Source organism: Gobio gobio, assembly GCF_949357685.1.
Source record: "Gobio gobio genome assembly, chromosome: 12".
Taxonomy (NCBI): Eukaryota; Metazoa; Chordata; class Actinopteri; order Cypriniformes; family Gobionidae; genus Gobio; species Gobio gobio.
The window spans coordinates 45897682-45913318 of NC_137105.1; the positions used below are offsets into that span (position 1 = coordinate 45897682).

General features: G+C 38.4%; 1 protein-coding gene across 3 annotated transcripts in view; it reads left to right on the plus strand.

The window, feature by feature from the left end:
• The first annotated feature begins 1129 nt into the window (after window positions 1–1129).
• nek1 (NIMA-related kinase 1) overlaps window positions 1130–15637 on the plus strand; it is a 51278-nt gene continuing 36770 nt past the window's right edge. For all 3 annotated transcript variants that reach the window (XM_079830599.1, XM_079830600.1, XM_079830601.1), the window contains exons 1-10: window positions 1130–1200; window positions 3154–3293; window positions 3889–3985; window positions 7135–7232; window positions 8599–8682; window positions 8851–8918; window positions 11718–11804; window positions 13230–13284; window positions 13704–13904; window positions 14070–14142. In XM_079830599.1, coding sequence (XP_079686725.1) covers window positions 3177–3293; window positions 3889–3985; window positions 7135–7232; window positions 8599–8682; window positions 8851–8918; window positions 11718–11804; window positions 13230–13284; window positions 13704–13904; window positions 14070–14142 — 880 coding nt within the window. In that variant the 5' untranslated portion in view covers window positions 1130–1200; window positions 3154–3176. The remainder of the gene's footprint in view (window positions 1201–3153; window positions 3294–3888; window positions 3986–7134; window positions 7233–8598; window positions 8683–8850; window positions 8919–11717; window positions 11805–13229; window positions 13285–13703; window positions 13905–14069; window positions 14143–15637) is intronic.

Genomic DNA, 15637 nt, shown 5'->3' on the forward strand with positions numbered 1-15637 from the left:
TTCCAGACGAACGCAATCGGATATATCCTGGCTCTTCCAAGTTTTATAATGGCAGTGAATGGGGGTCGCGATTTTGAAGCCCCCAAAAATTAATCCATCCATCATAAAAGTAATTCATATACGGTTCCTGGGGGTTAATAAGACCTTCTGAAGCTAATTGATTGTTTTCTTGTAGGAAAAATATCCATAGGCTTAAAACTTTATTAACTATAACTTTTATGATGGAGGGGTACATGGAGCATTTTTGGGCTTCAAAATCGCGACCCCCATTCACTACCATTATAAAGCTTGTCAGAGCCAGGATACTTCTCGGATTTTATTCGTCTGAAAGAAGAATGTCATATAAACCTAGGATGGCTTGGGTAAATTGGTAAATCATTGGGTAATTTTCATTTTTGGGTGATAACAGCATTATGTTTCAGAATCTCAAAATATAGGACAACACAATGAAAAAAATATTATTAAAGTAATAAATTAAAAAATATTAGAAAATAACCATATCTAAAATAAAATGTATTATCTAAATAATACAAATAATGAGGATTTTTTTCTTTAAAAAATTACAACATGCTTTGTACATCACAAATGCTGTGCATCCGTTAATCCTTTTGTCTGTTCATTTTCAAAAAGTTTTTTGGATCGCATGTCAACCATTTCTTTTTATTATGTTTATTACAAACTCTCGTGGAGACAACAGCATAAGAAAAAAAAAACGAACCAAAAAAAACTACAGGCAAGGCAACAACAAAATGCAGATTGATAATGAAAAAAAGGGCATTGTTCTCTAAATAAATAATATGTGTTACAGGCTCAAGAACATTTCAGCAGCATAACAAATAGCTTCGACAGATTGTTTAGAATTTTTTACAAGATTCAAGGAGGATAATAAGTTAAAGGCTATGAAAGCGGATAGTGGCCAAAGACTGTCTCTGTAGTGGCTCCATTACCGTGTACCAACCGGTGACGGTTGCTAGGGGGGAAATTTGCGCCAAACATTGACAGACAAACCTAACGGCCATGAGCACTGACCGACATGTTTTTCACCCTATCATCTGAGACTCGACGTGAGAGCGGACCAATCAAATCGCTCCTCTCAGTCAGCGTGTGCCGTCTACACACTTGAGACCGCCCACTATAGAAGATCTTCATGTGAGCTGCTCTGATGCTGCCAATGCTCGCCGACTATTCTGAATATAGAAGGTAAGAACTGATTTATTTCGCCACATGCTGTCTTTTATCTTGAACATACTGCAGCGCCCTGCTTTAAAGTGACTGTCAGTGTAATTTGGCAGAATGTCAACGACACTGCTGATTTCTCTTCGCAGTTTTCATTAGCACGCTTTTAGTAGCTTATTATCATTAGTTTGGACAGCGACCCTTTCAAGGCCCCGCTAGATGAGACCATCGAAACTTTGCAATGTAATGTTTATTTGAAGATGCTTTTATTCATATCACATAAAGCAGACCTACTCTGGATTGCAAAGGACTAAAATAAATGGTAAACTGTGTAAGTCAGTCCTGGTCTGTTGTTTAAATGTACAGCTTGTAAGTTTTTTATGTTTTGTCAGCTTTGCTTCACTATTATTGGACGACTGGTTGTTAATGTAATTTATTGCTATCTTGAGGTCTTTCTCTCTCCATCTGTCGGATTCTTTGTTTTGTCCTATCTCTTTGGCCAATCTCTTTCTTACCCCCTTTAAAGGGTGGTGGGTAATTCCTCCTGACATATCATATTTAATTCATAAGCCCTCGTACAGTGTCTGGCTTTTGCTTTTAGATTGGCTTAGTTTTTGCATTCGTCCAAGGCTGAACTGCTCTTATGTTTTATTTGTGTCCCACTAGTGTCTAAAATGCATGTCTGCCTTTGCTTCATCTGGGCCAGGTGGCAGCTGTAGTGTTTCCCAGCATGCTGCTGGATTCAGTGTGGAAAAATATATATTAACCTTTCACTCATCAGGAGGTGCTCTGCTTGATTTGGTTTAATAATTCCTGCTGGCACCGTGAATGGATGACGGCTGAAAGTGTCTTTTAACCTCCTGGGTGTCACTGTCCACACAAGGACATTATATTTGAGTGAATTTCTCTGACAGCATACATGGCACAGTTTTTAATGTCCTGTAAAGAGCACATTCAGGGCTTTTCAGAGATACCATTTGTTTTGAGGTTTCATCAGGTCAACAATTCCTCCTTGGTCTTTAAAAATGACTGAATGATCAAATGTAGCACTCTTCTGGAAATATGGTAATATTTTGTAACTATCATTTAAATCTTTGTTTGTTATAAAGCAACATCTCAAGAAAATGTTATGGGTTTTCTAATGAAAATATGACTTTCTGTTATGAAACAGGGCATTGATTTCATAAATGTTCACTGTAGAGGACAACAGGACATTTATCAGGCATTTTAGGAGACACAAGAAGTGAATAGGGAAATAAATTACATATCAATATTCCTATGAAATATTAGATTACTCCCATTATTACACTTATTTTATTACATGTTGCTCCAAGAACACTTTAATATGCAAATTAGATACAGTGTATAGATGCATTGCATTGAATGGGGAAAACTCATGCTATTGTTATTTTACCCACATATTGCATAAAGTAAAATGGTATATCAATTAATTCCGTTATATCTTTCATAACATAGTTCAGAATCATCTTTATACAAAGTATGGTTAAAAAAATCCTGAAACCTAAAAATTGATTGGTGAATGAAAAAGAACCTATACAAGCCTATACATGTAATTTCATGTCATTTTTATATTTTTTTAAACAACTGAGTCCTGGTGTCCACTTATGAGGACAGTATAACATATGAATAAAATATAATAAATCAGTTTGTTTCTTATGCGCTAGTCTAAACAATGTAATGACATGAGGGAAAAAAAATACTAAATGCACAAAAAAATGTTCCCTGGGTGGGTCTAAAGGTTAAAAGAACGTTAAAATGCGACACTTATAGAAATATTAGAGGAAAATGTCAGTCGGTTAGTCTAGTGCTGTCAGACAATAATCACAATATATTTGGTTAGGGTTAGGTTATATAACAATACTAAATAATTATGCATATAAATTATTTTTTAAAAAAAATCCTAATATTGTTTTACTGATGATCTTATTTTCATGTGTTTTGTCCCCTCGGCCTCAGCATGAGAAGTCATTTGCACAGACATGGATAAATATGAGAGGTTGAAGAAGATTGGGGAGGGATCCTTTGGGAAAGCTATCCTGGTCAAGTCAAGGACAGATGGCCGACAATATGTTATCAAGGAGATTGGCATCTCCAGGGTGAGTTGATCACTTCTCTCTTAGACATCTCATGGCAACATTAATGGGTTTTCCAGGGGGGGATGGGGGGATTTCCCCCCTTCTGGTGTATGTATCCCTCCCTCTGCTGAATTATTTTTATCCCAAAATGTGCCCACTTTTGGACTAAAAGTTTGTAACCTATGCTCTGTATCGAAGCACTATTATCAAAAATAAATGGGAGCAAATGCGATTGAATATTTACAGGTTTGTGTCTCGTTACTCTATTCAAAATATCAATAACTACCGATTGATTTTGCGTTCCTATTAGAAATGAAGAATTATTAGTGTCATTGTAAATAATAGTCAAATATCTCATCTAAATATCTAACCTAGCCAAAAATAGTTTATATATAGCTCCACTGTGGTTTGTGATTTAATTTAATTTAATAATATTATTTATATTTTATTATAAAACAAATGTAAAAAAAAACTTTTCAACATCCTTCCTCAGTTTTTTTTTTTTTTTTTTTCACAATTCGTATTTTGGGTATTTCAGTCATTAAAAACCTAAATATGAGATGTGATATTTGGCGCTATCTTTCTTTTTGTATATATGTGTTCTTTTTCTCATCAGATGTCTAACAAAGAAAGACAAGAATCACGTAAAGAGGTGGCAGTTCTGGCTAACATGAGCCATCCAAACATTGTCCAGTACAAGGAATCCTTTGAAGGTAATCCTTATTCAGAAATCTGAGGCTTTGCTGCCCAGCTTTGTCATTATGTTGACAGGCACAAGGGCATAGTTTTAGGGGGGGGGGGTTGAAGTGTGAACTGTTTTAGTGGGGTCCCAGGGCATCCTCCCTTGATAGTTGTTTGTTTGTTTGTTTATTTATTTTGCAAAATAGTCTTTTGTCATCATCATCCACACATGCAAAGTTGGTTGATAACTGCAATAAAGTAATAGCCTAGTTAACAGTGACTTGTTTACATAGGATTTTGAATGTATTTTATATTATTTAACCACCTGGAACCGTATCTGTATGACAGAATTGTCTACAAAGTGCCATTGGAAGTCAAACCAACTTTATTGTGGCTAGCCTAAGGCTAATTAGCATCTTGATATGCCACACCTGTGAGGTAGATGGATTATCTCGGCAAAGGAGAAGTGCTCACTAACACAGATTTAGGGCGCTTTCACACCTACCTTGTTTGGTCCGGATTTTCGGTCTTTTCAGTTTGGACCGAATCAAAATTACAGGTGTGAAACCTCCCCCATACCATGGTCCGGACCAAACAGACGAAATTTGGTCCGAAAAGAGGTAGTCTCGGTCCGGATCAAACTGAACAAAGATTCGGTTTGTTTCTAGTGTGAAAGCATTTTCTGTATGGTTCGTACTTTCAGGCCATTTACAGGAAGTTCCTGTTAATGTTTAAATATTATAATGTTATTTTTAAATTTCATCTAGGCTACATTGATTATGAAAAGTGAAAAAATGTGCAATATGTCAGAAGACGGTCAGAAAATATTTTGAAAGAAATTTTGTATGATTTTGCTTAGAAAGCCTTTCTTTAATGTGAATTTCGTTTTGTATAAATTGTATCTTAATTTTAATCAATGTTTAATCAGATAATTGCCTGGATTTAATAAATAAGATGCAAATAGTCTATAGCAGACAATAATCGCGGGAGCGATCACATGCTTTGCACATGAACTGGAGCGTGTCTTAAATAAACCAAAACTCAGCAGGCTACTTGTCTCACAACATGAGAAATATGCGTATATAAAGCTTGAAACGTCCACTTTTAAACGTAACGAAAAGAAAATAGTCAAGCAATGCGCACTGTTCAATAGTGGCACCGATATGCGTCCGTTCATTCATGCTTGTCAAAGACGCTGACGTCAGACGCACGTCCGTTTACAAACCAATCAATGTCCAGATGCCGCCCACATAGATGATGACGAGTGGACGCAAGTGTGTCATGTAAAGTTCTTTAGTGCGCTCGCATAATTGCAAATGTGAAACCAAACCAAAACTAACCAAATGTATAAAATGTATCAAAACATGAACTTCGGTTTGGACCTTGGTGCGGACTTTCAGGTGTGAAAACGCCCTTAGACAGATTTGTGAACGATATTTGAGAGAAATAGGCCTTTTGTGTACATAGAAAAAGTCTTAGATCTTTGAGTTCAGCTCATGAAAAATGGGGGCAAAAACAAAAGTGTTGCGTTTATAATTTTGTTCAGTATAGTTTAGAAAAGGTTTCTAATTTATGTTGGTGCAAGATTATGTTTTCTCCTCTTTTCATCAGTCCTTTTAGTTTATGTGGCTGTTTTAGATCATGTTTGACTTTCTCTATAGCGTTTTAGAGTTGTAAATTCTCAATAGAATTTAAATGGGTCAAACATTTAATCATCAGCGTCGTAAAAGGTACAGCTCACACAAATCTTGACATCTTAATTATGCAGAACTTTAGGGCTTAATATAATTTAAACGGATGAGTTATAATAAAAAAAATGTCATCCCTCTCGCAGTTGTCATGAAGGGCAAAATGAAAATAGCTGTATAGACCAAAACCACTTTTTGTACCAGGCTGCATTGTGCCATATTTTTTCTGCTGTAAAGTTGGGCATTTTAACATGGGGGAGATACAGATTTGACTCCCTTTTGGAGCCTGTCTCTAGCGCCAGTTTAAGACACTTCCATGTTGGATTCAAGAGACAGAACGGAAGGTTGCTGCTTGGTTTGGACAGGGACTTGGCACTTATATAAGCTCTGAACTTGCAATGTATATAATTAATTAATAGCCTGACTATGGTATAAATATTGGGGGGGTTGTACTTGACAGTTTTAGTCCCCACCCCCCACAAACTACGCCCCTGGACATGCATGACAAACTGGTGTCTACGAGTGAGCACTCGGCCTTTGGTCTTTAGTTGACTGATCTTGATTAATCTGAGAACATTAGTTCCGGCACAAACTAAACCCACTGAATTTCTGTTCTAAAGGTTTGTGTCTAATTGATAGATCGGGACGGTTCACATGATCTGGAGGAGTTCCAAGCTTGTGAATTAAATTACAGCGAGGATGTCGTTTAGCTAATGATAGTTTCGGGTCATGCGGTATCTCTGACATCCGGATGACTGGCTAATTAATGACATAAATCTGGGCTGGTAAATGAATGTTAATGATATTACCAACAGACGGCAAAATGTTTGCTTAATTCCGTTTAAAATTTACAGTGAAACCTAAGTCTAAATCTGATTACATCAGATACTGTACAGATGCATTACTGTCCCAAAGGTTGGGTTCTGTAAGATTATTTAATGTTTTTGAAGGTTTCTTATGGTCACCAGGGTTGCTTTTTTCAAAAACACTGTAATATTGTGAAATATTATTACTATTCAAAATAACTATTCTTTTTTAAAATATATTTTAAAATCCCTGTGATGGCAAAGCTGAATTTTCAACATTATTTCTCCAGTCTTCAATGTCACATGATTATTCAGAAATCATTCTAATATGATGATTTGCTGCTTTCTGATTATTATCAATGTTGAAAACAGTGCTGCTTAATTTTTTTTTTTTTGGAAAACGTGACATAATTTTGCAGAACTCTTTGATGAGACTATAAAGTTCAGAAGAACAGCTTTTACATGAAATATAAATATTTGAGTTTACTGTCATTTTTCAACCGAATGTGTCCTTGCTGAATAAAAGTATACATTTATTTTTTAAAACTCTGACTGACCCCTGACTTTTGAATGGTAGTCTGTGTTTAAAAGTCAAGAAGCCACCTAGGCTGTGAATTAAATGATTGTTGTTACTTTGTCATTGAAAATAAGTATGTAATAAATGTTACTCTCTTTTTTTTTCTCCAGAAAGTGGTTGTTTGTACATAGTAATGGACTACTGTGAGGGAGGAGACCTGTTTAAGAAGATCAATAATCAGAGAGGGACTCTATTCCCTGAGGAACAGGTAAGAGGAACAATATAAAGACACTAGCTATGTTTCCATCCACCTATTTTTATGCGCATTTTGGGATATCGCATCAAAAAATGCTGAATGGAAACGCCAAGATGCGCAGAAATTCTAAAAATGTGCATTAAAAACGGATGCGCTCGTTTGAGTAGGATACATTTTCTATCCGATACGAAAACATACGCATAAACTACGATGGAAACGCATTTACCGAATAAATTCCTTGATTCGCATAAAGAAAATCATGTGACTTTCGCGAATTGTAACAGCATAACTGTATTAACCAGTGGAAAAATCTTGTTTGCACAGCATCAGAAATGCTGGTTTGGTCATTCAGGAGTCTGTTGTCAAAGATGCTCTGTATATTTCCCTCCTAGAACTGTCTTACATTACTGCGTTCCCAAACAGCACATCTGCCTTTGAAAGCATGACAACACGTTTATTGAGACGCACAAGTTTCTCTGAGACGCAAATAATTTATTATATAAGAAAATGATTGTATATGGTGGCTTCTCCTATGTTTCTTAGTGATTTTTTTAGCGGTAGTTTATCAGGAAGTGATTATTATGTTCTCTTCGACTCACTGGATGGAAACGGTGCTTTATTCGCAAATGTTTTATGCGATATTGCATTTTTGCGCATAAATTATATTCGCAACTTTGGATGGAAACATAGCGACTGTAGCAACAACAGACCGCTTTAAATGTGCACTTAGTATTTTTTTCACTCATACAAAAGTGACTAGTACCTTTTGAAAAATCCGTTTAAAGACATGTACACCCATGGGATGATGAATCCTGTCATATAAGCTGCTTTATTTTACATGGAGTGGGTTGCCTCATGGGGCAGCGTATTTCTACAATGTCATACTGTTAAAAAAAAAATTGAGTACACCTTTAAATAAAACACAGAATAATAGTCAAGTCTTAATTTATATAGGGCTTTTTACAGATTATTTCAAAGCAGCTTTACAGTGATAATAGGAAATTAATGCAACAAAGATTGTTTTGGCTGTACAGCAGATCTAGTCCAGCTTAAGTAAGTTTTTGATTGATTCATTTCCGTTGTAAAAATCATTAGTTATTTACTTAGGGGCCGCTTTCACAACACTGTTTTCAACTGAAAACAGAAAACTTTTAATGCGTTCTGATGCACAGTCTTTCTTAAGAAAGTGATATCACCAAATTACTTGTCTGGCATGCATAAAACAGCATGTTTTTTTTGTGTCTGTAAATGTAGTGTAGGATAGTGTTCATTTTGAATTCCTTTTATCATAACAGAGAAAAGGTATTCTTACTTAGTTGGTTCATCTTGCAATGTTATAATCTGAGGTACTGATTCTTGTCTTGTTGTTTTCTGGAAGATTCTTGACTGGTTTGTGCAGATCTGCCTGGCTCTGAAACACGTACATGACCGCAAAATCCTACACAGGGACATTAAATCACAGGTACACCTCTCTCACACACACACACACACACACACACACACACACACACACACACACACACACACACACACACACATTTCTATGGAAGTACAGCATAATGTACAATATCCATGTACTTTGTTTACGTAAATGCCTAATACATGATTTCTGCTTTTGTTTTCTGTCTAGAATATTTTTCTGACCAAAGATGGTACTGTACAGCTGGGTGACTTTGGAATCGCTAGAGTTTTGAACAGGCAAGATATTTTTTGATTTTAGAACAAAACATGATGTTTCGTTAACAAAGCTCAGGAGGAGCATGTTCAAATTATCTATCCAATCAACTCGTCATCAGCAATTACAGACCTGCCAACATGTACGCATTTTTCGTACTCGGCACGCATTTTGACCCTTTGGTACGCTTGTACGATTCGCTGCTCTCTATGTACGCATTTTGTTGCATCTCGCATTTCGGCGGTTTCAGTGCAGTCTATGACGTTGATTCTGCTGCTGAGACACAGCGTGAAAGTGGAGTGAAAAGCTTTCGGCCAATCAGAGCGCTTCATTTTAACCCTCCGCTTACATGCCCGCCCCTCCTAGACAATGCTTCAAGCCCGCGCCGCGCGCGTTCGTTTCATTTCAGTGCCTCAAGCAAGCTAGGCAGGCCGGATAACTGCAGGCTTGCATGCCATGGCTGAACCGCCTCACAGAGATGCGCTGTTGGCGGTTACAGCCGCGGTTGACTTGACGAAAAATTATATTTAAAAAAAATTTGGGCGAGTGGCGGTTGAACCAATCAAATGGAAAAAAATATATACATTCTTAAATATTATTACAGTGCACTAAGCAAACCTGCAAGCTATGAGCCCAGCTGTCAGTATGGAGGCCTAGCTTCTCGTAGATATTTTAAAACAGCCAGTCATTGTAGTCTACCACTCGGGGAATAGGCATTTAAAACATAGACAGATTATGGAGTGATATAAAAATGGCATCGGGCAATGGCAGCGCGACGCGAGATGTTCAGAAGAACGCAAGAGCTAAACTTCTAAGCTCAATAACATCCACAGCAACAAAAAAAAAAAAAAAATAAGGTAAGAAAAATAGTCGAAAAAAGTTGCCCATCGTTTATTAGCAGATGTGCAAGGCAAGCGGGCAAGTTTTGGGGTTGTTGTGGATAATTAAAATGTGAACATGCACGTTGCACAGTTGTGCTGTTGACTTTCAGCAAATTTTAGTGAATGAATAGAGTTGGCGTTTCTGTAATATCAAAGCTCCATAATTAGTTTCTTGTATGATTTTGTTAGGCCTGCTGGTATAAATTAATTAACGTAACTGTTGTGTCGCGTCGCGTCTTGCCACATTCAATGTAGAAAGCATTGCTTTCGTTTGAGGGTGCTTAACTCGCACCAGGTGTAGACAAAAAGTTACCTGATTGTGACAGATGGTCGAATTCACATGACCCATTATAAATTAGCATTATGGTCTGCCATAGCCTACCCTATAGCAGTGGTTCCCAACCACGTTCCTGGAGGACCCCCAACAGTGCACATTTTGCATGTCTCCTCAATCAAACACACCTGATTCAGGTTATCAGCTCATTAGTAACTACTCCAAGACCTGATGTGGGTGTGTCAGACAAAGGACACATCCAAAATGTGCACTGTTGGGGGTCCTCCAGGAACGTGGTTGGGAACTACTGCCCTATAGTATCAAAAAGACCAAAGCCATCTGATGCAGGGAAGATGAAAAATGGGGATAAAGACAGAGGTAAAGTGATGTAATGAATGAACAGTTTATCAAATTGCATAGTATTAAGATACTAGTAAATGAATGGCAGTTATTTTTACCTTAAACTTTATGCTAGCAATTGTGCTGGGTTGTCTAGAGCAGTGGTTCCCAACCACGTTCCTGGAGGACCCCCAACAGTGCACATTTTGGATGTGTCCTTTGTCTGACACACCCACATCAGGTCTTGGAGTAGCTACTAATGAGCTGATAACCTGAATCAGGTGTGTTTGATTGAGGAGACATGCAAAATGTGCACTGTTGGGGGTCCTCCAGGAACGTGGTTGGGAACCACTGGTCTAGAGAGGCACCAGACAGTGTGATTTTGCCTTAATCTTGTCAGATTTTTTTAAACGCATGGAATATCAGTTTTGTATTAATGTTTTACTCTACAGTTGTGTAGTTTTGTGTAGTTGTGTTAAATTATATACATTTTTATTTATTAATTAAAATTCATATTTAATTTGATTAAATATTAAATTAAATGTACATGTAAATTTGTAATAGTCTATTTATATAATAGCAACATTTTATGTCAAATTCAAATAAAATATCTACTACTCTGTTTCATTCATAGTGAAAATATGAAATGTGCCATAGTTTAGTGGAAGATTGCTGCCATCTACTTGAAAACAAACACTTTTGCTAGTGAACACGGTAGTTTGTTATTAATCTTACTATTTGTGTTTAATTTGTCTTTTGTTCTATTTTTGTATGACGTTTAACCATCATCAGCCTTTTTTGTTTATAATATCCTGAACACAAGGATGGGTGTGCAGTAACTGTATAACATTTATGGTCTACTTATATTTGGTTATGGAGTAACTAATAAATCGTAATTGGTGAAAGTATATTGTGTATATTATGTATTTTAGTGTTAGGTATCTCATAGATTTCTTACTGGTGGGTGGACAACGGTGGAGCGTACATTGGCGGTGGGCTATCGGGCCCGCGGGGGGCCCGTGGGGGGGGGGGGGGGGTGTACTCATAAAGTTTCTTCAAGGTTGGCAGGTCTGCAATTACCGCGTCTATCCTGTCAGCAAGAGAGGATGCCTATATATATATATATACACAGCCTACTCGCCTACATTCTGTGACAGTTTTCAGCATCCCTCCACCACTCTGCCTCCTCACTCTTGGCTTGGCTCAGAGCCCTCTCCTCAGACAGCACACCAAATACGCATACCATTTATTCCATCTGACTTATTTGTAACTCGTGAAAAGGCATGTGGTGAGAATGATCTTCATAGATGATGTGGTTGTGTGTGCAGCACTGTGGAGTTGGCGAGGACCTGTATCGGCACTCCTTACTACCTGTCACCAGAGATATGTGAAAATAAACCATACAACAACAAGAGGTAAAGTACTTCCTGTTATGAGCCAGTGGGGTATATATGGGCAGTACAGTAGCTACAGAACACCCAGTGACTCTTGTACAGTTTGCTGAATTATTAGAGAGGTGATGTCAGTTTACATCACCAGCAGCTACATATCGATCCCAAGTCATTTATCCTGGACTGTTTGTAACGTGATCAGTCTGAATATTCTTAGCCACTATTGATGAACACCAGCTGTATAAGGTTACATTCATACTGCAAGCCTTAGTGCTCAATTCAGATTTTTTGCACATTATCTTTTTTAAAATGTGGCCTATATCAGATTTGAGTGTGAACGGATCCGAACTAACCCGCATGCATAAAAGAATAATCAGTGTTGGGGAAAGTTACTTTGAAAAGTAATGCATTACAATTTTGTCAGTGAGAATAATAACAATATGGCGCTCAGCAGCACGCTGTCATTCGGATATAAACATGGAGGACACTGAAATCAGTGTTTAACACGTTCATTTATAAGCTGATGTGCCACAGAAGCCCGCAAATTTGTGCACAGGCAATAAGGAGGGCGAAGATGAGGTTGAGGAGAAAGAGTGCAACATTTTCTAGTTTTCATGTAGTTTTCCCTCGAGTTTTCCTTGTATATAGATCTGACTACCATCACAGCTGTCTTCCAAATTAACCGAGTGACCAAAGAAATACTGGTATATAAAGTCTTTGGAGTGACTCTCGTCAATGAAGAATTGTGACAAATGTTGATCTAGAGTGACGTAAAAGTTACATGAATTCCGATGTGACCGTTCAGACTGCGGTCGCATTGCAAAACTTCCGACCTGTATCTGATTTAGTACCACATTTGGAAGTGGTCCAAATCAGAATCTAAAAAATCAGATTCCATGTGGTTTGTGCTTTTCACACTGTAATAAAAAAATAAAAAAAAACAGATCTGACCACTTTTGCCTGCAGTTTGAACGTATCCTTATTTACACTACCGTTCAAAAATGTAGGTTTGGTAAGATTTATGACACCTAAGATTTATGACACCTTATATGTTTTTGAAAGAAGTCTCTTAAGCTCACCAAGGCTGTATTTATTTGATCAAAAATACAGTAAAGACCGTAATATTGTGAAATATTTTTCCTAATGTGATCATTCAGACTGAGATTCATTAATTGAATTTCAAATGGATGTGGATTGTAAACATCATATGGTTCTTTGCCACACAAAAAAAAACTGTACCAAAAGCCATATTGTTTGATATTCAAGATCACTTTAGAAGATTGTATATGCTGTTTGTGTATTCTCTATATGTTTGCATGCACACATGAGAATAATCCTCATGTGCTACCCCAAAATTTACCCATTTTTCCAACTATTTCCCTTTTCTGTCTGCTTCCTTTTTTGTCTTCTCTCTTTTTTTCTCTGTTGGTCTGTTGGGTCCTACCCTAGTGATATCTGGGCCCTGGGATGTGTCCTGTATGAAATGTGCACACTAAAGCATGCAGTAAGTACCTCATGTTCTCAGTAGTAACTTCTGTGTGTGATAGAGATTTTGTGCTTATTTTTTTTTTATGTGAATGATAAAACAGAACCAGTCCTTTCATATCTGTCTCAGAATGTAGGTCTCATCGTTCTCTCCCTCTTCCTGTCTCACTTACCTTCTTTCATTATTTACAACATGACTATTCTGAGGAGGCTAATATTTTACAGTGGAGAGGCACATAAACTGTAACAGCTTTCAAATTGAGATGATTCACTGAAGAGACTCTTTCCAGCTCAAGAGAAATTCCACTGTTTGTTCATTTCAAAGTCTTTTTTTCCACTGTATTCTTTGATATAATTGTAGGTTTCCATGACTTGAATGAATATGCTGTAATCATTTTATTTTCAAGTAGGGCCAATCTTATACTGTCTTTCATTCAGTTTGAGGCCGGAAACATGAAGAACCTGGTGCTGAAAATCATCCGTGGTTCGTACCCGCCTGTTTCCGTGCATTACTCCCAAGACTTGCGCTCTCTCCTGGCCCAGCTGTTCAAGCGCAACCCTCGGGAGAGACCTTCCGTCTCGGCCATTTTGGGCAAGCCTTTTCTTGCTCGCAGGATTCACAAGTTTCTCAGCCCTCAGGTAACAAAACAGACTTGATTATCAGTGTGATGAATTGTATAAGTCAGTCTGTGCATCGTGACTCAGATATAACTCAGATGTTATATAACGCTCAGGTCTAATTCCAGAGCCCCTCCAGCGTGTTGCAGAATTTGTTTGTTTATTATGTCTCTTTGTATGTTGCAGCTTATTGCTCAGGAATTCAGCCACTCACTTCACCTTGATCCGCCTAGAATTAGTATGGCCCAGGGAGCACCAGGTAAACACATTCATATACATTAGCAACTAATAAGTTGTTCCAAACCTGTATGAATTTCTTTCTGCTGCTGATCACAAAAGAAGATGTTTTGAAGAATGTCAGTAACCAAACAATTGATGGACCCCATTGACTTCCATAGTATGGAAGTCAATGGGGTCCATCTACTGTTTGGTTAGCCAGGTGAGTAAATGATGACAGAATTTCCATTTTCGGGTGAACTATCCCTTCAAGTCTGGATTATTCTAAACAAAAGAATGCTTTTAGAAATTACCACATATACGTATACACCAATCAGGCATAACATAATGACCACTGACAGGTGAAGTGATTAACACCGATTATTTCTTCATCACGGAACCTGTTAGTGGGTGGGATATATTAGGCAGCAAGTGAACATTTTGTCCTCAAAATGATGTGTTAGAAGCAGGAAAATGGGCAAGCGTAAGGATTTCAGCGAGTTTGACAAGGGCCAAATTGTGATGGATAGACGACTGGGTCAGAGCATCTCCAAAACTGCAGCTCTTGTGGGGTGATACCAGTCTGCAGTGGTCAGTCTCTATCAAAAGTGCTCCAAGGAAGGAACAGTGGTGAACCGGCGACAGGGTCAAGGGCGGCCAAGGCTCATTGATGCACGTGGGGAGCGAAGGCTGGCCTGTGTGGTCCGATCAAACAGACGAGCTACTGTAGCTCAAATTGCTCAAGAAGTTAATCCTGGTTCTGATTGAAAGGTGTCAGAATACACAGTGCATCGCAGTTTGTTGCGTATGGGGCTGCATAGCCGCAGACCAGTCAGGGTGCCCATGCTGACCCCTGTCCACCGCCAAAAGCACCAACAGTGGCACGTGAGCTTCAGAATTGGACCACGGAGCATTGGAAGAAGGTGGCCTGGTCTGATGAATCACGTTTTCTTTTACATCACGTGGATGGCCGGGTGCGTGTGCGTACTTGGGGAACACATGGCTCCAGGATGCACTTTGGTAATAAGGCAAGCCGGCGGAGGCAGTGATGCTTTGGGCAATGCTCTGCTGGGAAACCTTGGGTCCTGCCATCCATGTGGATGTTACTTTGACACGTACCACCTACCTAAGCATTGTTGCAGACCATGTTCACCCTTTCATGGAAACAGTATTCTCTGGTGGCTGTGGCTCTTTCAGCAGATAATGCGCCGCCACAAAGCAAAAATGGTTCAGGAATGGTTTGAGGAGCACGAGTTTGAGGTGTTGACTTGACCTCCAGATTCCCCAGATCTCAATCCAATCGAGCATCTGTGGGATGTGCTGAACAGACAAGTCCGATCCATGGAGGCCCCACCTCACAACTTACCGGTCTTAAAGGATCTGCTGCTAACATCTTGGATGCCAGATAACACAGCACACCTTCAGGGGTCTAGTGGAGTCCATGCCTCAACGGGTCAGCAAAAGGGGGACCAACACAATATTAGGTCAGAATGTTATGCCTGATCGGTGTATATTCCTATTATAATAAAACTCTTCAC